Genomic DNA, 22,413 nt, shown 5'->3' with positions numbered 1-22,413 from the left:
TATTCTTGATCTATTTTGACTATGGCTCACCATATGACTATGTTTCATTTCTCTGTGATGAAGCAGATGTTCAAATGTATTTTGATGATACAGTAATATACACTCACTGGCTTCTTTATTAATGTAGGTAGACCTGTACAATTAGATGTCATCCTATACAGTTGCTCTGCTGTGGAGCCTACTTTTACAAGGTTATGATTTCTGATTCTACTCTGTGTCTATTATTGAGATCATAGTGGGTGGTGAAGTCATACTAGAGTGCAATAAATTAAGAGGATTTTGTGGTCACCTTATTCTTTTAAATGAAAATATTTGGATAGCATTAGATTGGACAGGTTTACTAATTAAAGTGTGATATGTATCAGCTTGTCTTATGGACACACACATGAAATAAGGATGAAATCACATTGAAACAACTTTTTATTTCATCGCAAAAAGACAAAAAAATCCTGATGTTTTTCAGCTACAAACCCTTATCTCTGGATCTCTGGTTGCTAATATATAATGAGGTTATCAGACTATCTTTAGGTAAATTAAATTTGGTTCTCTGATAGTAATAAATCAAAAAGTAAATCAAAAGTAAAACTAATGTAAATATTTAGACAATTGTTTAATTAAGTTCTGTAACATTAGATAGGACATCAGCCTGCAGGGCCGCTAAACTCTTTTCTGTTCGACAGGAATAAGTTTCTAATGCGTGTGTACACAGACAGTAAAGTGCAAGATTTCTAATACTGCAAGGCACAAACTATCAATGTTAGGATTGTCTTTTTGTTGCTAATATAAAAAATATCAATAATAAAGACATACAAAATGTTCTCTCACAGTAACAACACAACAAGTAAAACCTTGTCTGAACCCTCAACAAATATCTGAAATATTTTGTTTGAATATGTTATGTAATACACATACATAAATTACAACAGAATTATATACATGAGATTCTATTACAAATACATATTTTGGGATTGTTGAATTAAATTGTTAAACAAGTATGAAACAGATGCTCAAACATATTCAATAAATTAACTGAAAATAACAATCAGTGCATGATCGACTATATTCTATAATTAAAAATTAATGACAATTATTTCTCTGTAAAAAAAAAACTTGTTTTTGGCTCAGCCTTTATTGCACACAATTCTTCAAATCTTTCACCAGTATTAAAGCAAAATTAGGTTAAATAACTAAATGAAAACGAAAATAAAACCAACGTTTGAATTTCTTTTCTACCCATGCACTTTTTAACATCTAAGTGTAAGCTTCATTATTTGTTAACATTGAAACTGAAACACGTAAAAGTCAAGGTGAGAGTGGGTTGAATACATTACACAGGAGACAGTGACAGCAAAAAAGGTTTTGCTGTACTATGAATTAGACTTTTAACCATTTCATCTAAACTCAACAAGGGCCTGTGTGTGACTGTATCTATCAGCCTGCATGAAACTGCATGTTAACATCTTCATAAAAACATACAACTGATTGACTGACATGACTGGCATAAGACCTCTGAGTTTCACAGAATAAAATAATACACTATGACTCTATAGATAAATAGAAGATGCCTTCCCCCCCTTGCTGATGATCAGTGTTTCCCGTCCTGATATCAACATGGCATGGCTTTCACTCATTGTTTCCTGCTTGCCATTAGAAAACATCCACTTGAGCGTTTTTTCATCTTTTCTCTTTCATTTCTTGCACAACGTGTCCGCAGCAAATAACATCATGAAGGATTTTTTACCCTGCTGTGTGTGCACCAAAGAAATGCATCTACATAAATATCTTAATCACTCGCAGATGGAAAGTGGGACGGACATTTCAAGTTCCCACTTGTCATTTCTCTTGGACTGTTAGATGATCGAGGGCAAATACTGCGATGGTTCCTGGCTATCTTTTCTCTCTGTGCCCACTTCCTCTTGGGGCTTGATGATGATATGAACAGGCCGTTCTCCACCTCCTTCTTGCTGCTTGGTATCCGTTGAGATCTTCCCCTCACTTTCACACACCTCCTCCTCAGCTGAGGCCCCGATGGGCCGCAGACGCTCAGCCATCTTTGTTCCTGTTTCTGAGCTGTCTCTCTTCAGCTTGTCATTAGTGTTGCTCTCTGAGCTGACCTTCTCTCCTGTGGCAAGAAAACAAAAGACATTAAATGTCAGGTTGACATAAACACTAAAAACTTAGTTGTTCATATATATATACATATATATGTAGAACATACTCTCACCAGGCTTGCTGTTAGTTTGTCTGTCTGTGCTGATTGAACTCTCTGAGGCCTTCTTCACTGTAGGCTTGGTTCTTTGCCGGACTTTGTTAAAATTTCCCTCCAGGATCCACTCATGCTGTAACCCCTCATCAGGAGTCATACGCTTGGCAGGATCCCACCTGAAAAGTGGATCCAAATCATTTAAATATGTAAAGTGCAGCTTGTTATTGGATCATTATTACAGTAATCTTAAGTGATAATTAAAAAGTCACGTACGTGAGGCAGCGTTGGATGAAGTCTAAGAACAAAGCATCATTGGTTTTCAAAGCAGCTGACAGCTCCTTGGAGTTGGGCCTCCGTTTCTTCCCCTTGCTGTTAGTGATGTTCCTCGGGTTCCCTTTGGAGTCTGCGCACAAGCAGTAGCCAATTTAGTAACTCACTCATCCTTTAATTACATAATAGCGTGCTGTATAAAATGCATAGTTTAGTATAACACATAAAACAGCTCCAAGTGAAGAAAACTTCTCACCAAAGAACAGTCTCCTCCTTGATGCTGACTGAACAAAATCATTTGGAGGCATTCCCAGAACCTATCAGTGAAAACCATATTGAATCGTTTAGATTTGTGAAACTGGCTCCATAAACGTTATCTATGGAAACACAATTATTTCAACGTAATTATTATGTCATACCTCCATTATGCAAGCTATCTGCTCCACTTCACTCTCTCCTGGGAAGAGAGGATAGCCTGTGTAAAGCTCAGCTAGGATGCAACCCAGACTCCACATGTCAATGGCCATACTGTAAGGGTGACCCAGGATCACCTCTGGGGAGCGGTAGAAGCGGCTCTGGATGTAGGTGTAAACTAAAGGAGGTGGAAAGAAAGAGACGATGATGTATTAATCAGGTGAAGAAGGTGAGGTGAAGTTCAAATAGTGTTTGAACTGAATTTGTGATATAAAGAAATATCATGGTAAAAAAACATTGTTACATATTCTCATAGATGAGTTATGTGCTCTTACCCCTTTGTTGTTCGTAACAGCTTGACCCAAAGTCTACCACCTTGATGTTCCCTGGCCCTCTTTGAGACAAAAGGATGTTCTCCTGAAATCAAACCAAATACAGTATATTCAAACGTGGTTGCTTTAATGCTCTACTGGTGCAATATCACAGAGCTCCACAAGATGGAGCAAAATCAACACTAGTAGCAGCAGCATAAGAAAAGTTAGGTTCCATCAGGTTCTATTAATGTCAGTAGCTTTAATCATGGCCAACGATTTCTATCACAAATACAGATTCAGGTTTTACGGATGTTGGAGGAGGCAGTACCGGCTTAAGGTCACAGTGGATGATCTTCTCCCTGTGCAACATCTGCAGGCACCTGAGAAGAGCATGGGTGAACCGACGGATGAGAGCGAGGCTGAAGCCCTGGAAGTTGTTTTTTTTGATGAGCTCGTATAAGTTCACCCTGTTAAACGATACAAAAATGTGACGCATGGTTAGTTTACAATGCTGTTAACACAACAAAATGATTCCCATATGATATCTATATACTACTTCTATATATAGCAGAGCTCCCTAATAAAAAGATGGACCAAATAAAGTACTTGTTAATTAAATAGTCTTAATAAAGAAGGCTGCTAAGTTTGAGTCAACTATAATAAAACAATAAATAAACTCTGACTGCCAAGTGGAGCATGCAAATCTATGATTGTGCTCACATTCAGAGGGAGACAGGGACAGGCAGGGTTTCCTGATATTTTTTGCGACTTGTGATAAGCATAAACTTCTTTAGACTGTGTAACAGGAGCCTTCACACCATGAAGCAAGGAGGAGCAAGAGATAGGGCTCTAATCAAGGTCTTAACTAAAGGATTCTGTGACAGTAATGTTAGACAAGGTGGCAGTCCAAGACGTCCTCTAAAGGTCATTCAGCCAGAATGATATACAAAACTATCTCTACTCAAATAGATATCAGTTGCGATCAACACTAAAAAGCAGACAGGTAATCACTTAACTCCTGACTGAGTGCCAGTTACACAGAGGTAGGAGTAATGACTAGAGACAAGAAAGACGTGCCCGTGATAAGATCAGTCCCTGCTGTTAAGGAACAGGCGGCTAACCTTTAATAGGTTTGATTAACAGATGTATGCATAGTATCCTATATAGTACTTTCGGAACATGTGGGACTGGCCTGTATGCAGGAACCAAGTAAATATACAAACCCGAGAAGCTCAAAGGAGATGCAGAGGTGATTTCTGAAGTAAAAGTACTCCTTCATGTGGATCACATTGTGGAGGTTGTCTTTGTCTTTCCTCTTTATCACATCCAGGATTTTCAGCTCAACTAGAGCTTGATGATGAAACCTATGGAGAAAGTCAAAATAATCGTATGTGTAGGTGGACACTGACATTCATTGGCTCATTGGTCATTGGCTATTTCTGAACTTCCAGGTATACGACGTTAGATCGGAATGAATAAATACATGAATACGAAACAATACGATTACATAGAAAACAAACTTCTCTGCTATTGCTTTCCTCTAGAAGGAGAGATTATTGTCCCAGTATCCCTACAGATAATTCTTATACACCAGCCTACGCGAGGGGAAATTACATCTAAGATAACTATCTGACATAGTGCAGAGTTGTGCTGAGGCAGTGCCGCGGCAGTTTGCACCCATTTTGTTTTCTGCATTATTGAAGCAGCGGTAAGACCCGATGGTTGCCACATCTGATCTAGAGGACCTGGGCAGTCGTTGCAACTGTGATCCTGGGTGAGGAAGGACAGGTAAGATAACACCGCGAGGTGCCGACTTCTACCATGCTAAATCAGGAGTGCAACGATTTGGCAGACTCCTAAAATGTAAACCGATCACGACACAGGCATGTGGGAAAAAACCTCACAACGGGGTGTCAGGTCTCAAGTGAATGTCAAAAGTTTACTGCTTTGAATGAGAAAAATAATGTATTCCACACAATACCAGAGATGATCTGAATGAAATATTGGGGCCTACCTTTTCTTATTGCGTATCATCTTAATGGCTACGAGTTCATTGTTCTTGTGGTCCAGACATTTCAGGACCTGTCCAAAGGAGCCTTTCCCGATCACTTCAAGTACCTCAAACCTGTAGGCAATATGGTCATGTAGCACCTGGAAGAGCAGGAGGAAGAGCACAGAAAAGATTTAAACATCTAATAAGAGAGAAAAAACAATGCATTTACCATCCTTTTAATCTTTGTTTTAATCTTAATTAACATTACAGCTAATGATAATGATTACATATGATATTTACTCAGTGAGCAGACAGTTAACAACATGCTCACTTGATCTGCTCTGCACGCAGCAACTACACTATTGAATGACCGTCAGTCAAAGCTGCGGCAGTGAGATGAACCTCGATTGACATAAAGGAGTCTGAATAATGGTCAGTCACTCAGGCTAAAACAGCTCATTCATTCCATATTATCTAAGAGACAACTGCTCGTCAGTGAAAACAGTTAAGCCTGTTGTCACTGGGTTAGGTGACCCCAGTGCAGTTTATTGTATACGGTAGTTCAACAAAGAAGGCAATCAAGCTGAAAGGGGGGTTTAAGTCTGCCGAAATAAGGTCATATGAAGGCGTCAGTCCATCTTAGGCTGCTTGAAGTCAAATGAAAACTGATAACATCGACGAAGTGACTGAATATTCCAAGAACCTCCAACTGTGCCATTATACTTTCTGAATTTGACTTGAATTTTTAGTCAATGCACAACTTGTACAGTGGTTATGTGGTTATACTTTTAGATTACACTGACATGGAGTAGAAATTAAAAATGTGGGACCTACAAATCCTTTCCATAAGAAAAGAGGAAAAAACTAACTCCACTTGTAGCTGTTTAACGACACAATGTCATACACAAACTGGACTGTATGGATGGAAGGTGGGACTGCGGCCAGGAAAAATACTGGAAATGAGATTTAACTGGCTAAAATCTGAAACACTGATGTAGCCCCATCTCACTCCATCTAACAAGTTACCCTGATGTAGCTTCCATGTTCATCATCGTATCCTGAGTTCTGCGGGGCGCCTTGGGAACCCTCGATCTTCTGAGAACCCAGACCCAGGAACCAGATCTCTGCATAGTCCATGATCTCCTCCTGCTCAAACTCTGTCAGCCGCTCTTGGAAGTTCTTCAATGCCTCTGCAACAGGAAGTACGGGGGGGTGGATGAGATGAGTCACCTTCATATTGATCACACCTCTGCCAAGAGCAGACGATTGTGAACAATCAACTCTCAATGCCAGCATGCAATTTGCACTAAAATCTACATTGTTCCTTAATAACATAATTGTGTTAGGAAAATCTCCAGATCCACATTGCTTTCTCATTCGCTGTAACATACCTATAGGTGACATTGGTAACCTTTGTCCCTCATAAGCCTTCTCCTTCTCCAGCCTGTTGCTTAAAATCTTGCTACTGCGAGAGACTGGCACTTTATCCATTGTTCCACCAAACCGCATGGTGAACTGCTGGGTGGGCTTCGACCTCTCCTCCTGTACAAAAGGAAATTCACATTTTATATCTCAACTTCATTGTTAATGAAATAAGAGGCTAAGGTTAAGGCTGACAGCTATGTGTGTTACTCAGACTGTAACCTTCTTTTTAACCCTAATGATAAAGTGCTTTTAGATTTAACTATGTTCTCACTCCTGAGTTTCAGCTACTGAAAATACTTCTTCCAATCAGACGCATTAAATTATGCTATAATACAAACTGGTGGCCAGCTTTACACAGGTCATTTTATGAACAGCTTACCGGGTGTGTCTGAAAGTTGTTTTGGCCCCCTTTGTTGGCAATCTGGGGCAAGATGTTGTCCGACTGCTGATGCTGGTTTTTGGCATTACTGACCACCACCTGGACCACCGGTGGCTCAAGCTGAGGCAATGTCCCTACACCAGAGCTAAACTTCTGTTTTCAATAAAGAAATACACATGAAATACAAATGTCACTACATAAAGTAATTCAAAGAAGGGTTGGATCATGGAAGAAAATAGATCTTTTAGTCAGACTTCAGACTGGAGTGAATAATAATAATAGTGATAATAGTATCTGCATACACAAACCAGAGCTAATATGTAGGCAAATCAACAAAGAATTGTCCAATTTCCACTGCCGGAGGTCTTTAAAGATCTTTTCCTGTAGGGAGTTACACACTAAGTATAATGAATACAGGACCGCACATGCAGTTGTAAACACAGAACAAAAGCAGCCAGACAGAGTGGGCCAGTACGTGTCAAGTCTAAATGTGTTCTTCTTTGTAAGCTGCGGACAAAAGCTTGTCACGTCCTCTTTTATTTTGTCACGAACACATCTGTACGTCTGGCCGCACCTCGTCATGTTTGGTTTGTGTCCTCAGTGACATCTCTTTCACGTGCATTTTGTCTGTGGAGGCTCAGGTAGCCGGGACCCCCCCCCCCAGGAGGTAACGGCTGGAATTACTGTTCAGGGTGAGAGCAAAATGGGGACAAAGCCCTGTGAGGCTCGGTCCTGACAGAGCCTGTCTGTGCTGGCTCTGTGGGGGGAGGCGAAGAGCAGCAACCTGCTTTTCTCTGCCTGCCATCCTGTTGGCTCTGAGAGCATGATTACATGTGTCACAGCCTTGCGAGGTTCAGTCATTGGCAATCGGGGCAAAATGAGATGTCTGTCCTGTGCCAAGTGGGAAAAATGAGATATCCTGCATACATGTATCTGTGTCACCGGGGCATTATAATAATAATAATAGTAATAATAATAATTACTTTGTTTTAGTGATCCCCTCGGGTAATTGTGGTTGGACAACTGCCAGACAGTACATACAGTACATATTTAAAATGTGTCCTCATATACTTAGCTGCAATTTTATACAAATTTCAATTTCAAACAGAGCTGTGTCTACATGCAGCATGCTGTTAAGTAGCCCTTAGCAATGTACGGTACAGCATCACAAATCATGTCAGATGAGTTAAATTGATTCAAGGGGAAAGAAAAATCGTTCTTATCTATACAGTGGATAGCTGCGGTATTTCATCTCACATGCTAAAAGCTGGTGGGGGATCTGCCAACATGGTTATGACGCATAGAGATAAGGCTAAATATAGTCGCAAGCACCTGCTACAACACGCAAAGGAAGTAAACACAGTTACATGCCTGTACAGAACTGGGGGGGGGGGGGTAAAGGGGTAAAGGCTGCTGTTAAAATAAGATGAACTTGATTCATTGCAAAAGATCCGTTACACGACATATGTGCTGACAGATTGTAAAATCACGTCAGTGTTGTTCTAACATCTTGGGAGGAAATAATCATTGCAGGTAACCTAAATTCTTAAAAGAAAAAGGTCACTGCAGTGCAGAGGCAAAGATCAAATATTATGTCGCTGTGATGTTAGGTGTTAATCATAATGCAACACCTTATGTAATTTTAAAAGATGGAATTGTTTATGAAACAAAGTTGTGGGTATGCTGACCTGTGAGCAGGGTCGGTTTGTACCGATACGGTTCCCTTCTGCTGGGAGTCTGTGGGGGTGAGGAAAGGCCTCTGGTCGTGACGTCTGTGGGAGGAAAAGAAGCCATTCATAAAAAATGCGACTTTTTATATAACATAATACATAACAACTTCAGTTCCAAGAATCCTTGTGTAAAAGAATCCCTTCACACCGAGTGTAAAATTAGCAGTCGTGTTAAATAATAATGAAATAGCTCCTCAAGCTGATGCTGGCTGTATACTCGAGTCTCTTCAGAAACACACAGCCTGTGGGCAGCTGAGCGAGGTTGCAGCCAGACTAGTAAAAATATTGCACTATGATCCCAAAATAGATCCTTTCTGCGAAAACCCAGCAACAATGATCCTATCACTATTCGGTTTTCTCTGTGTACCTGCTGGTGTGGGCCCATGTGCACATCCATGTGTCTGGCAGAGGATGTACACGTGCCTCCAAGCCTGTGCACACTGGAGCGCCTCTTTCCCGAACATGTTCAAAGGGATGCACTAAATGTTGCAAAAAAAATAAAAAAATAACAGAGTTCTGGATGTTCTAAAAAAAAACATCACCACACGCATTTGGCCTGATTCTGCACGCTTTTCTCTGACACCAAGCCAGCTTACACGTGCCTTATTAATCAGCAGTGTTGGGCAACACCATATGGGTACAACAGAGCTTAGCCCCATTTGGGGATACGTGCTAAATTCACTCTATCAGCCTGGCAGGGAGGGAGGGGGTGAGGGAGACTGAGTGGGGTGTTGTCCACAGGTGCTGCACAGGGAACAGCTTCCAACCTTTAACCTTAAGTTAAGAGCAACATCAGGTCAGTATCACTGAAGTGTGGTCAAAGGGGGAGGGAGATGAAGTGACCCATTTCAGCCAGCTGAGGATGAGGCACTGAATTGACTCCTATCTTTACAACATATTTATAAATCTTTATATTAAAAGAAAAGACTTCCATTGCTGGATGATTGTAAAGCCATACTACAAACAGCCACTTGTTGGGACTTCACCTTCAAGACTGTATATTCAGTTAGTTTCAGGAATGAAGCAACGTGTAACCAAACAAGGGTGCAATACAATTATGTAGTCACGTTACAGTCTCAGGAGCATTGTGAGTGACAGCAGGAGTCATGTAGGTCAGTGTAGCAGGTTGGCTTCTAAAACATCACCCGTAAAGGCCTGCTGTAAGCCTGGCTAATGAGCCAGCTGAAACCCAGTGCCATCATAACATGGGTCCAGGTGTCAAAATGAAATAGTGCCTGTGACTTTTAATCTCGCTGTGATGTGACAGAGATGAGTGACAGGTGTCGCAGCAACGATGAGTACGTGAATCGACTAATTTTCTCATTAAGAACAGTAAGAGATGAGATTTAACACAGTGGGTGTTAAATTAAATCGGTGTCTGATTTGGGGCCGATACTAAAGATTGTACAAAAAAATTTGTTACATAATAATCTAAACAGGGAAGCATCCATTTACTGTACACACACACACACACACACACACACACACACACACACACACACACACACACACACACACAACAGCATTTGCATTAAATGTGCCAACAAGTTCAACAAAGTAAAGTCAACAGCAATATTAAGTCTATGGCTACGTGGCCTGGGTGTGTGTGCTGGAGGAATAAAATCACGAGAGCAACGTGAGAGCAACTATGGTTCTTCATGTCCTCCAGGGTCAGTTGGTCAGAGTGTCAGCAAAGCAATAAAACCATGAATAACTGATGACAAACATCAACAAACCGAAAAACTGTGCTCAGGCACACTGTCATCTGTCAGACATGCGTTTAAAATCAGCACAGTCACTGATCAGCCCATGTGGACCAACTTGTCAGCAGGTGTCAGAGCAAAACATTTCTCACATACTTCACTAAAAACCACGAAAAAGATAAAAATTCCTCGTAAATCCAAAAACAGTCGGGGTTAAATTTATATCAGCTTCCATGTAAGGTGAGAAAAATACACCAGAACACATATAGCACAACAAACACTGAAATAAGTAGGCTAAATATGGACTGAAATAGAAATGGATCCGATTTTTCACCATAACTTGGCATGCAGTGTGGGGGGAAAGGAGGTGGATGACAAAATAAGCATTCAAGTGGGTTAGTTTGTGGAGGAGAGATTTGAATTCTCTCCAAGTGAGAATGACTTAACGTTGTATGCATAAATCAGTGAAGATAAACAGGGAATGCACAATAAACGCCAGACATTTACTTTAGTTTATTACTGTGTAAGAAGACACCTGTGGAGGGTTTCAGCCAAAATGGAATTAGACTGGAATAAAGCCTTGTATCTAGGCAAGGGTATCTCTTATTCCATGGAAAACTTAAAGCAAGTAAACGTGTAAACGTATGTTCTGACACTAAATGGGAGCATTAAAGTGAGGTAAGATGTGGTTAAAGCAACACAACAACTCTCTAATTGAGTGGATAACTGACAGCACTTTGCAGAATTGCACAGTAAAATCAATTCTAATCAACAAACGTGCCTCACCTTGTTATTTATTTCTGGCAACATGCTGCTGCTTGACAATCCAAACACAACGGAGAGATTATAAAATCCAAGAGAGGCTCATTATATCCAACTCTGATATTCCAGCCTCGGGAATCGAGACGCGCTTTTCCGCCACTCCAACTCCGAGATGAACACTGAATGAATCGACACCGGTGCGTAAAAATCCTTCAGACTGATCAGATCCGCGGATCGAAACCTGCCATACTCCTGGTTTTACGCGCGCGCAGCGTAAACGCGCTGTCGTCAGAGAGGAGATTAGCGAGCGAGGCAAGCTGTTGAGGGTCTCTGCGCCTTGACGCGCTTTGCTAAGGGACTGAAGGAGCCACCTGTTCAGACTTCTGCTGCTGACAGCTGGGGCTATCCCTATATAGATGGTTTTTTTTTTTTTATTTGTTTGCCGTCTTCCACCTACACCACGCTGTGTGAGCGATGCGCTCTCCACCACCACCACCGACACTGTTCAGAGAAGGTTCACACCGACGCGTGCACTTCGTGGCCACGCAGCAGGAGCGCACTTCATTTACAGTCAGTGTTATTTAAACTGCTCAGACTCAGATCCAGAGCCCCTGCACTGGAAATCCCATCTTTCTTCAGTCAAGCGAGACAAGTTGCGTCTACGTGCAACACGTCACAGGAAACAAGATATACAGTAAAATTGACCTTTATAGGAAATAAATGACATTGTATGAACAAATGGACAGATTCAGTTGTTGTAAACCTCAGTTTCATTTTCAATACTTTACTGGAGCTCTAGAGCTAATAATGATTATTAATAATAAAAATAATTACAAAAAGAGGAGGTTTCCCCCTGACCACGCAGATATGTGAAATTGCTTCTTATCCTTCACCTTAACAAGAGTCTGGACATTAGGATATTAACACTGTGCTGCTGTTATAATGGAAATTTGTTTTCCAATAGCTAATCCCCACTTCAGGGGGAAACAACTCAGTTGCTCCATGTGATGAGGAGCCCAGAAGACATGTAGTAGATGATTATGATTAGTTGGCAGCTGTTACGCAACAGCGGTGGCCACTTCAGTAATCAGCCTCAGATTTGGTACAGGATGATCAGCTGTCGAGGAAGCTGCTTCTGCCCTCCTTATTATACCGAGCTAATCAATTCCCTTAATCCCTAATCTGTTGTTGTGTTTCAGGGGTTAACCATACAGTAACTCTATCTTTACGAATATATCTGGAGACAGACCAGATGTGTAAGGTGCATCTAACAGGCGTTCAACAACTGACACACAATTTCTTTTCATTTCATTCTTGGCCTTTTGCCCTAGTGTGAATTTGTCCCCTGCTGGCGGAGTGGCCCTTCAGTTGAATGGGGAAATGTGGAGACAACAAGAGGGAGGCAGGGAACTCTGAGATCTCTCAGAAGTGGAATATTTAAAGGACTGGAGTAGTATTGATCTTGAAGAACTTAATTTACTTAGAAAACACAACAACCACTTAGTTTGATGCATAAAACAAAATCACACTATGTATCTACCTAATCTAATTGCACTGCTACACTGCAGCATGTCAGATGTATGTAACATGGTTGTATGTACCCTCTACCCTGTATTTTCACCAGCATCCAGGGCTGCCCACAGCATGATGCTGCCACCACCACACGTCACAGTGATGTGTTCATGCTGATGTGCAGTGTTTAGTCTAGTCTGCCAAAAAGCTCAATTTTGGCCTCATCACGCCATAAGACCCTAGTTGACTTAAGACTTCCACGTATCTTCTCACAAACCCCAGACAAGATTCAGAATGGCCTTTTTTCTTTTCTCTTTCACATACAGATTTCACTGGTGAAGACCTGGGCAGCAGCTCTTGTATGCACAGTCTCCACTATCTCAGCTGTAGAAACCTGCACTCGTAGGCGTCCCGGTGGTCTCCCTTTATAGTTCTCATCCTGAATGGCCACTCAGCTTTTAGGAACGGCGTGTGGCTAGGCACATTTACACCTGTGTCACAGCCCTTTTCAAGGGCCATTCATTTTATTACTAGATTTTCTTGTATTCATCCCCCAATTTCTGCTTTTCTAAACTTTTTTTGCTGAGTCAATTGAAAAGCCGAAGAATAAACAATGTCAATTTGTGGTTTCATTTCTTGGGATAATTCACAGAGACTCTGTTGATCCCCTGCCAAACCCATTGTGATTAAAAGATTAAGATTTGTTTTACTTTTGGCACAGGCTACCTTTCTCCTTGTTTACAGTCTTTGTGCTAAGCTAAGCTGACCTGCTGTCGGCTGTAACTTCATATTATACAGAAGCAATATCAGCCTTCTTATCTAACTAACAACAAATTGGTTTACAGCATGTACGAAGTATACAATTCTCCCAAATGTCTAACTATTCCTTATAAATTAAAGGATGCAGAGAAAACCAAAAACATGCCCTGGCTATGAAATTTCTGAAATGTGAACTGCAAGTAAGTCACCGTACATGATACCACAGTTCCCGTGGGAGAGTCATTGTGCTGTGCGCATTTTGTCACCCAGGTGACAACACACTGTTTATAGGAAACAGCTGGAGCAAAACAGATGCACTAAATCTCACCATGGGAACCGAAAATGAATGAAACGAAACATCACATTTTCTGTATACATAACACAAGACAAAACAACGAGTGTGCTACCAGTCAATATGTCTAAAAATAGAGATGTAAGTGCTGAGAACAGGAAGTAACAGGAGGGAGAAAGACACAGTTTGGACATGTGTATAACGCTGAAAACGGAAACAAATCTGAGGTCTCGTATCACCTCTACTGCACCCTTACATACCTCAGGTTGGACCCTTCTGTTCCTGCCCCAGCAGCATCCCTGGAGGAGGCTAAAGCCACAGCAGGTAGGTGAGGTCCCGTCTTCCCACATAGCACACCTCCCCCATTCTGCCACCACCACTCCCGGAAGCCCACCTCAGCCTCTAGACACCATTTCGAGCCAAAGGTGAGGTAGTTGCTCAGCAGGTTAGAGATGAGGATGAAACTCTCAGATGCATTTCCTGTTGCTCAGTCAGACGCTTCTTGGCTCCATTTGTCAAATGAAAACTTCACAGAACTTGGGACGTGTAGAACTCCTGAAAACATGAATGACTTGCCACTGCAGAACCTCCTGTGATTCTTCACATCTCTTCACTGTACTCGGCTTTGCTGCATCAATTATTCATATAAGGTTACATTCAGGTTGAGACCTCAACGCCTCTGTGTTTTCTTCCCTGTCAGTTCCTCCAAATTATGTTTCCTTGCTCCAGGATACAGACTGAATAGAGAGGCAGGCTGCAGAAAGACAGTCAGAGGATACTATTGCTTTGTGCTGTTGCTGTATTCGGTGAGGGAGTGCTCTCTGTCTTTGCCGCTGCAAGTGACGTATGGATGGGACTCAACAAGGGACCCATCCTGAGCCGGAGACACAGCAGCAGGGGCCTGGCACTTAGCTTCCTGTAAAAGAGACCTCTGGGAGTGCAGTTTAAGGGGAGTATAGCACTAGAGAAACATGTGGAGGGGAATTGTAGATACAGATCCCATCATGCTCCCAGGTGAGCGCTTCATGGGTCTGAGGAAGTCAGACAGGGAGGAGGTGCAGCTCTAATGGGCCTCCCATGTGGTTCAATAGACGCCCGCAACTTTCTTTTGCCTTCTTCCTTGCCACGGTATCCTGGAGACAAAGTCAGTGGGGTTGTCATATTAAACCCCTCTTTTCTGCCTTTCTCCACCTGCTTTGCTGCTGCCACAAACCTCTGCAGCATGTACAGTCTTGCTGACAAATAGTGTGTAGGTGAAAGCTTATCCCAGCACACCCTGGCTTCCCCTGCCTGCAGCACACAGCAGTAGGGAACTGCAGAGTCCACAGCAGGACAGGACGCAGAGGCTGACTACGGGCTTTATACTGCAAGTAGTCACAAGGGGAATAAAGTGTTGTAATTGCCTCTGTGTGTCTATGATGAACAAATTTACTGGGCGTTACAAAAAGGTGATAAGATCTTTAAATGTCATGTTAGTAGGAGGGTTACAGTACAAAAATGTCCATTTGAAAAGTTGTGCTCATACCAAAGCACTTGCCCTCTTAGTGAGAACACAAGTTCCAACCCTGTACCAAAAATAAAATCTGTAAACCACCTTTTTTTTTTTTGGTGACAAGAAAAATGTTGCTATTTCTGTCGCATGGAGCACCAGGCTACTGTATTTTATTACTGCCGTGTCAGCCAGCGCTCGTGCTTATATATGACAGAAATAGATGCTGTATCTCTCTCTTCCCACTTATCTTTAGGCTTTTAATTTACAATGTGTCTCTACGCTCAACTACAACAGAATCGTTTGACAGGCTGTAGGCCCCCCAGGGTCACGCAGTTCCCACGTCTTTAAACCATCAGCTAGATCTAGATGGAGTGAGCAGCAGGTGGCTGGGAAGGCTACACCAGACCAGATGAAAGAAGGGCCAAATTACCTCGTCTTAGAAGACCACAACCTGGTGCCTTCCTTCTGTTGGACTCTTGGTTAATTGCCAGGCAAGGCAAACTGAAGCAAGATGAGCTGCCAGCCAAAACAGACAGTATCAGTGTCTGATGCCATTTGGCAGAGAGGGGTGTGGGTAGTTTGACCTGGCTGGCAGGTGGACCACAGCATCTGCAGATTTAGAGTCACAGCAGGCTTCTCAGTGACAGCACATCCCATGTGAGATATGGGTCAAGTTCAGTAGTTGACACAAGCGCATGCACATAGACACACATGCAGACACACAGGAGATTATAGGCTCACTAGTGGCTTATAAAAGGAATGTTAGTGGAGCTTGGCAATGCAAACTGCATAGAAGTGTGGATTAACAAAGTATTGATGTTGTGATGTTCCATCAAATTTATAGGAGATTTAAGTCAGTTAATTAGCTGACAGTGGCTGCAATGGGGGTGCAACCTGGACAGGTGCCACTGTATCCCAGGGACACACAGTGACAGACAATATTCACACCCACAGGCATTTAAGAGTCATTAATTAACATAACCTGAAAGCCAAATTCTGACTGTGAGGCAGATTATCCCCACTCTCTATCAAAACAAACAAAGCGATTGCGTGTTTCTTTGTTCATGCAAATGTCCATGTGCGTATGTGTGTGTGCGTATGTGCGTGTGAGTGTGTGAGGTGATAATTTAGCCGGGCTCGGGCCAAGCCACATCTCATTAGCCATGTGTAGAGGGTCTCTCCAACAGGGTGTAAAGAGTGAGACAAAAAACAAATGCTCCCATTCATCTCGTGTCAGGAACTCTAGCCTGTGTTTGATTGCAAAGAAAAGCTCTGCCAAGGTCTAAATGGACTGATGCATCAGTCACAGTCCATCTTTGTACTGAATGATTTGTGTCTAGTCACATTCTGCACTGCTGTAAAATTTAATACAATTTATAATGATGGAACAACATAACATGATATGAACATAACACAATTCTACTACTAGTCAACAAATGACAGTGAATCATTACCGAGTCTATTTACTAAGGGCACCTGTCCACAGTGCTGCAAGTTCTTCTGTGCATTTGGAGGTGACGGTTGTCCTGTCCTCTTGTCTCATGTTTGGGTCTAGTTAACCTACATACGTAGAACCCACATATTCATCCCAATAATGCTCGATAATGTATTACTTATCATTTCATATACATTAATAACCACAAACAGACATGCCAGAGCTTCCTGTCTGTCTCGAGACCCAGACTGTCTCAAAAACTGCCAGAATTGGGCCACAGGTCACGTCCCCCAGCCTTGTTTAGCAGATCATTGGGCCGCCGTGGTTTTATAAACAATGGTGTTTTCAGTAGTGAGTCTGAAAAACTAATCCCTCACTTTTGAGGCTAATCTAGAACACAGACAAAAATCTGTGTCTCTACTTTGAATAAATCCTGTGACCCAGCACCAAAACAACTTACAAATCCAACGTCAGACAACAATCAGCCGTCTACAGGGGACTCCTCACTGCTCAATGACGGGCAGTCGTCTCATTTTACTGCTTCAAAAAAAGAAACAAAACTCTTTCTTGCTGCATCATTTCAGCTCCGCACTGAAATCAGTCAATACTCATGAAACCCAATTTCTACACTTTTCTATCTCCCCACCCATCCTTTGCAATGCAGTTACACAGGAAAGAGATGCAGCCATCAAACAGCCAATCAATACACGAGCAAGATAATGACACACCATGAAATGTGCAATCTTTTCTCTTACTTTATTGCATTTTAACAAAACCATTCTGTTTTTTCTCGTTAAACAAAAGGTGAATAAAAGAGTTGATGATAAAGTACAACAAAGGGGAAGGCGTTATGATGTGTATTTACAGTTTAAATGTGCAGTCTAAACAAAGACTGTGAACATACTCTCTGTTGTGCTCTGTTCTAACCCTAAGTAAAAATGTCCTCTCAGGTCAGTTAAGATCCCTATAATCTATAATTTGTTGAGCAATCAGCTGGCTTTCTCTCCACACCGCCACAGCGTTGGATGACTTAGCTCATTAATCTTTCTTTCATCTACGATCTACTGCTTCACATCCCTGCAACGAGATCCAGCTCAGGGCCCCATGTCTGGCTGTGCGCGCTCCACTGAGTGTCACGTATATTTAAATAAAGCTGATCGGATGAAAAAAATCATCCCACTTGTGGACAGCTGCGGCAGGTGTGGCATAAAATTTGCACTGGTGCATATATATGTGTGTGTGTCAGTTTGAATTTATATCAATGTTCAAAATTTGTGTCATAGTGCTAATTATGCCTATAACTCTACAGGGTTTAGCCCCTATCAAGTGCAGTGTGGGTGTTGACCTGATTGGCCCAGACTGTGCCCTGCCAGATTGGAGAACCTGAGCATGGAGGCGACCCGCTTGGGCAGTCAGGCCTGTGTGAGTGCTGATGGCCTGGCATCTCTGGCAGCCCTGTGGCACACACCTTGCTCTAAAAATGGCCGCGATGATTCCCCTGTAAACTGTGTTACCTAGAACTAAAACTACTAGGCAACACAGTTCAAGCCACCACATTTCATTTTCCATTTTTAGCTCTCCTCAGATTCTTCCCTTCTCTTTTTGCTTCTTCCTAACTTATCTACTAAGTTACTGTAGGTGACTGACATATTCCATCACTTGCTTGTATCCCCGCCTCCTTGTGGCGTTGATAGGCAGAGGTGAGCTTTGTGACCTAGGTAAGATGAGTATTGTCAGCCCTCCTTTTCACCTTGAAATTCTCCTCCCACTTTTTACAACATCATTTACAAGGTAATTGACTTTTGTGATCACTGACAGACTCCACATCTTCGCAAGACTGCCACAGACTATGCATTCCTTTCAGAATAAAATAATTACCACAAATTATAGCTATTAATCTGATGACATGTGCTGCAGATGTTATAGTTTAGTGCCAAATACAACAGGCTATTCCACACACTGTCATCAAAACAGAGAGGACAGACAGTTATGTAACACAATTATCAGTCTTTATGAGTGGAGGAGTAACTAATATCATAATAATAACATGGACAAGAATTTGTATTTTTAGTAAAATGTGTTCTGGAGCAAAAATAACAAAACAAAAAGCTGATTTTGTGTTTTTTATTTTCATCCTTTTACATATTTAGATAGACATAGATGAAAAAGAATGTTTCCCCATTTCTTAAAACTGTAGTGGTAACATTATTAATAGTCCAAGAATAAAAAAGAGCCACGTGTGTTATACTATACTATGACGAAGTAATCCGTGAGCCTTACAAGGTAACAACAACCGGATCCTCTTATATAATAATATTTTAGATAAGACATTATTACACAACAATGCTCCTGAGCTTATGGAGATGGAAGGAGAGAGTGCGACGGGGGAGGACGTTGACATACCCTGTTGAGCAGCTCTGCACTGCATGACTCACTGTTAAAGCAAAACAGACACTTCATACAACCAAGCCAGGCACTCATTAACAAAACTCCCTGGGTGGCTGTTTACCCAGCATTCTTTGTAAATCCACATAAGGTTTATTACACTCTAGGAGTGGTTCAGTCCAGCTGTCCTCTCTGGAGCAGCACCACAACATCTCCTCACCATGGAAACACACGGCAGTGACACGACCTGCATGAATAGGCTCAGCCTTGGCAGTACAAGGCCAAACGCTGCCCAGGGTTTCACACTCCTGCGTGGATCAGTGGGAAGGCTAGCAGTCACGCACAGCACTGAGGATGCTGCCATACCTGAGTTTATTATGGTGCTAGCATAACATGGAAATTCACATGTTGAGAAGCATGTGAAGCAGCCATGTGGTGACCCTGACAACAAGCCAGAGGCATTTCTGTTGTAACACATGCGGACAGTCGTGCAAAGACTGCACACATTGCAGCACAGTGGTATGTACACTGCGAAAGTAGAAACAAGCAGAAAGGTAATAAGAAACTGTTGCAAGCAGGTCCATATTGGTTATAATACATGTAATGCTAATATCCCAAAGCACCACACAGTGGCAGTGGGAACCCTGCGCTCAGTGACACTGATATCAGTGTTTAGTTCAGCAGAGGTGAGCGCTCCCTACGTGACTGGCTTTAATTCAGAGAGTCCGGTGTCAACAAGTGACAAAGCTATGATGAGAAACCCTATCAGGGGCAGGGTTCATCAGAATAATGGGGAGGCACACTCCCTATTCCTCAGTGTGTGGGGGTAAAACCTGAGCCAGGCGTATGGCCCTGATAAACAATACTCTAAAGCGGGTCACGAAGTGCACAAAAATAACCGAGGTCACGATCTAACAAAGTGTAGTAGCAGTGTTTTCCTTTTGAGCCGCAAGTAGAGCTTGATTAATAGATTAGTTGTTCAACAGGGAATTACAAAGTACCTACTATCACTGACTCCGGCTTCTCCAATAAGACCATTTGTAGCTTTTGTATAATTTAAACTGCAAGGAATTGGAAAGAGAGATGCATGAAAACCTGGCTATATCAGCCTTGCAGACCAACGGAAGTATTAATATTTTGGCACGAAAGAATGGTCTTCTGCAAGTGGACGGATGCCCAACAATAAGTCACTTACATCACTTTCTGATATAAAAAGAAAGCTTAAAGCTTGCGAAAGGTGGACGTCAGTAGTGAGTCATATCATGTAAAAGCTACAAACATGAAAACACACTGCCTGTTACCATCTGAGGGCAGTTCACGTCGTGAAGGGGAGCACGGCTGAATGCAGCTGCTTGCGTCTGTTTCGTAGTGACGCAAATGCTCTCTATTGATATCCCAACTTAGAAAAAGCAACAAGTACAAGTTCTTTTGAACTGACACGCTGAGCGGGGAGTCCACTCAGAATATAAACTCTAACAGCTTCAAATGATGGTGCCTCAGATCCTGCTCTTTCCCATTTCTCACTGATGCTTAAAGATTCTCAGCACTTCTATCTTGAGTGTGTTTTGGCTTAACTACCTGCTGGCGGTGCCATTCCTAATTAATGAGAATCTCTACGTGAGGGGCCTTTTTTAAAGTGCTGAGATCAAAGCAAATAAAGGACGCCGTGATGGGATTAAACATGAAAGAGTTTGATCAGCACACCCTGCAGTGTGCAAAGCTGTACGTATACGACAGTACAATGAGGTCTGAGCCTGGCATTTTGGTATTTCTATCTTAAATGACATTGATCCCTACTATTATGGTGACTCATCATTTACTGTAAGTTAAAATCCCACTCCCCAACTCACAAGCAATATGTAGCCAGTTGTCTGTTGGCACATCACCTAAATTATATGGCTTCATTCAGCATGTTCATGTTATCTACATTATTATCAAAGCATCTCAATTATAAATAGAGTCTGAATGAGCCCAGGTAGCTTTAGAAGGAGGTGTCTTCCAAATCACATCTAGTCACTCCTCCTCCGCTGGTTTGTCTACTCAGACGGCAAAGAGGCGGGCAGAGCTGATGAATCGCTCCATTTCTGGGTGAACATGCCCTTGTAGGGAAAAACCTGAGAGTTGTAGGCCTTCCCAGCTACAGTGGATGGTGGCGTTGTGGTAACTTAGGTGGTGTCAGAGCACAAGACCCCAGATTCAGTATGTGGCCTCGGTTTAAGGTTGGGTAGTTTAGCTCTCCCACCTCTCTCAGCTGGGGACACTGGTGCAGGCCAAGTACATCACAAGGAAGAGTATGTTCCCTAATAAAGCCCTGCTGCTGACTGCACACAATCACATAAATAACATTTATTTAATGGTCTGCATATCAACACAGGGTGTACAGTTGCATGGAGGCCCACTGTCATCACACAAAAAACCTGCCCACTGCAATGACTTATAGTCATATACTGAAACTGTCAGGCTGACAAGAATATGATCTATCACAGACTTAGACATGACAAATGAAACACTTTTCAGGAATGAATGGCTGTCTCCCTACCTTGATCAGCAATGGAAATGTGCCTTTTCGTTCCTTTAATAGCTTATCCAGCTTATTTTTGGAGCCATTCCTGCCCAAAAGGAAAAATGTGAATTTAATATGACTCCACGAGTCTTACTGTGTTTGCATGGAAACTATTCTTCAGTTCACAGTGATGTCAATGTGCATTGCTTCCTTGTCCTTGTTGCCCTTCACTCTGCCGGAGATGACAAGCATAGAAAAAATACAATATTTATATGACATGACTTTGTGAGCTGTACTTTCTTATAGACAGTCACAGCTGCAGGACAGGAGGCCCTCATAGCGGATCAGCTGTTTGCACAAACCACACTGACACCTTCTGGAAACATTTGTCATAAACACATGAAGCTCTCCTCGTGTTACAGGCGATCAGGTACTGAACAGTGTCACGTTCAATAAGTAGAAAGGCTAATTAGTCAAAATGTAATATGTATTTAAATTAGTCAACATTTAAAAGGTCTGTGACAGAGATATAAAGTAGAAATAAAAATCAACAAACTATATAACACCAACCTTTTCTCTGATACTCTGCTCGGCAGGCTCATGGTGAAAGATAAAAAAAAACTCAACAATGTGCCAGTGATGAAGAGACCATGCGCAACATTACCCAGGAGTTTTCAGGTTCCACCCTGTTGGACTACACGGCTGGTAAACTGTGTGCTGCAGAGCGTCACCACCCCTGGCTCATTCAATACACAAAGGCTCTTCTACTCGCCACACTAAGTACAGGGCCTTCTCACTCACAATGTGATTCTCCCTTTTTTTTCTTTTTTTTTTCTGAC

The 22,413-nt window shown here is 42.1% G+C and overlaps 1 protein-coding gene across 4 annotated transcripts; it reads right to left on the bottom strand.

Moving 5' to 3' along the window:
• Positions 1-274: 274 nt before the first annotated feature.
• On the bottom strand, positions 275-11,710 carry dyrk4 (dual-specificity tyrosine-(Y)-phosphorylation regulated kinase 4). 4 transcript variants are annotated; one of them, XM_026364683.1, is made up of 15 exons: positions 11,221-11,710; positions 8,690-8,773; positions 7,002-7,154; positions 6,589-6,739; positions 6,224-6,387; positions 5,219-5,355; positions 4,428-4,568; positions 3,533-3,671; positions 3,226-3,307; positions 2,896-3,068; positions 2,733-2,793; positions 2,480-2,609; positions 2,219-2,382; positions 2,007-2,122; positions 275-1,967 (listed from the first exon to the last, which is right to left on the bottom strand). In XM_026364683.1, the coding sequence occupies exons 1-15, from the start codon at positions 11,242-11,244 to the stop codon at positions 1,851-1,853; spliced, it is 1,836 nt and encodes a 611-aa protein (XP_026220468.1). In that variant the 5' UTR covers positions 11,245-11,710; the 3' UTR covers positions 275-1,850. The 4 variants fall into 4 exon arrangements, with proteins under 4 accessions (XP_026220468.1, XP_026220466.1, XP_026220469.1 ...); XM_026364684.1 differs by having other exon boundaries at positions 276-1,967; positions 2,225-2,382; positions 11,221-11,709; XM_026364681.1 differs by having other exon boundaries at positions 275-2,122.
• Positions 11,711-22,413: the final 10,703 nt, after the last annotated feature.

This window comes from Anabas testudineus, chromosome 6 (assembly GCF_900324465.2).
Source record: "Anabas testudineus chromosome 6, fAnaTes1.2, whole genome shotgun sequence".
NCBI classification, from domain to species: Eukaryota; Metazoa; Chordata; class Actinopteri; order Anabantiformes; family Anabantidae; genus Anabas; species Anabas testudineus.
This window is presented reverse-complemented; position numbering and strand designations above follow the sequence as displayed.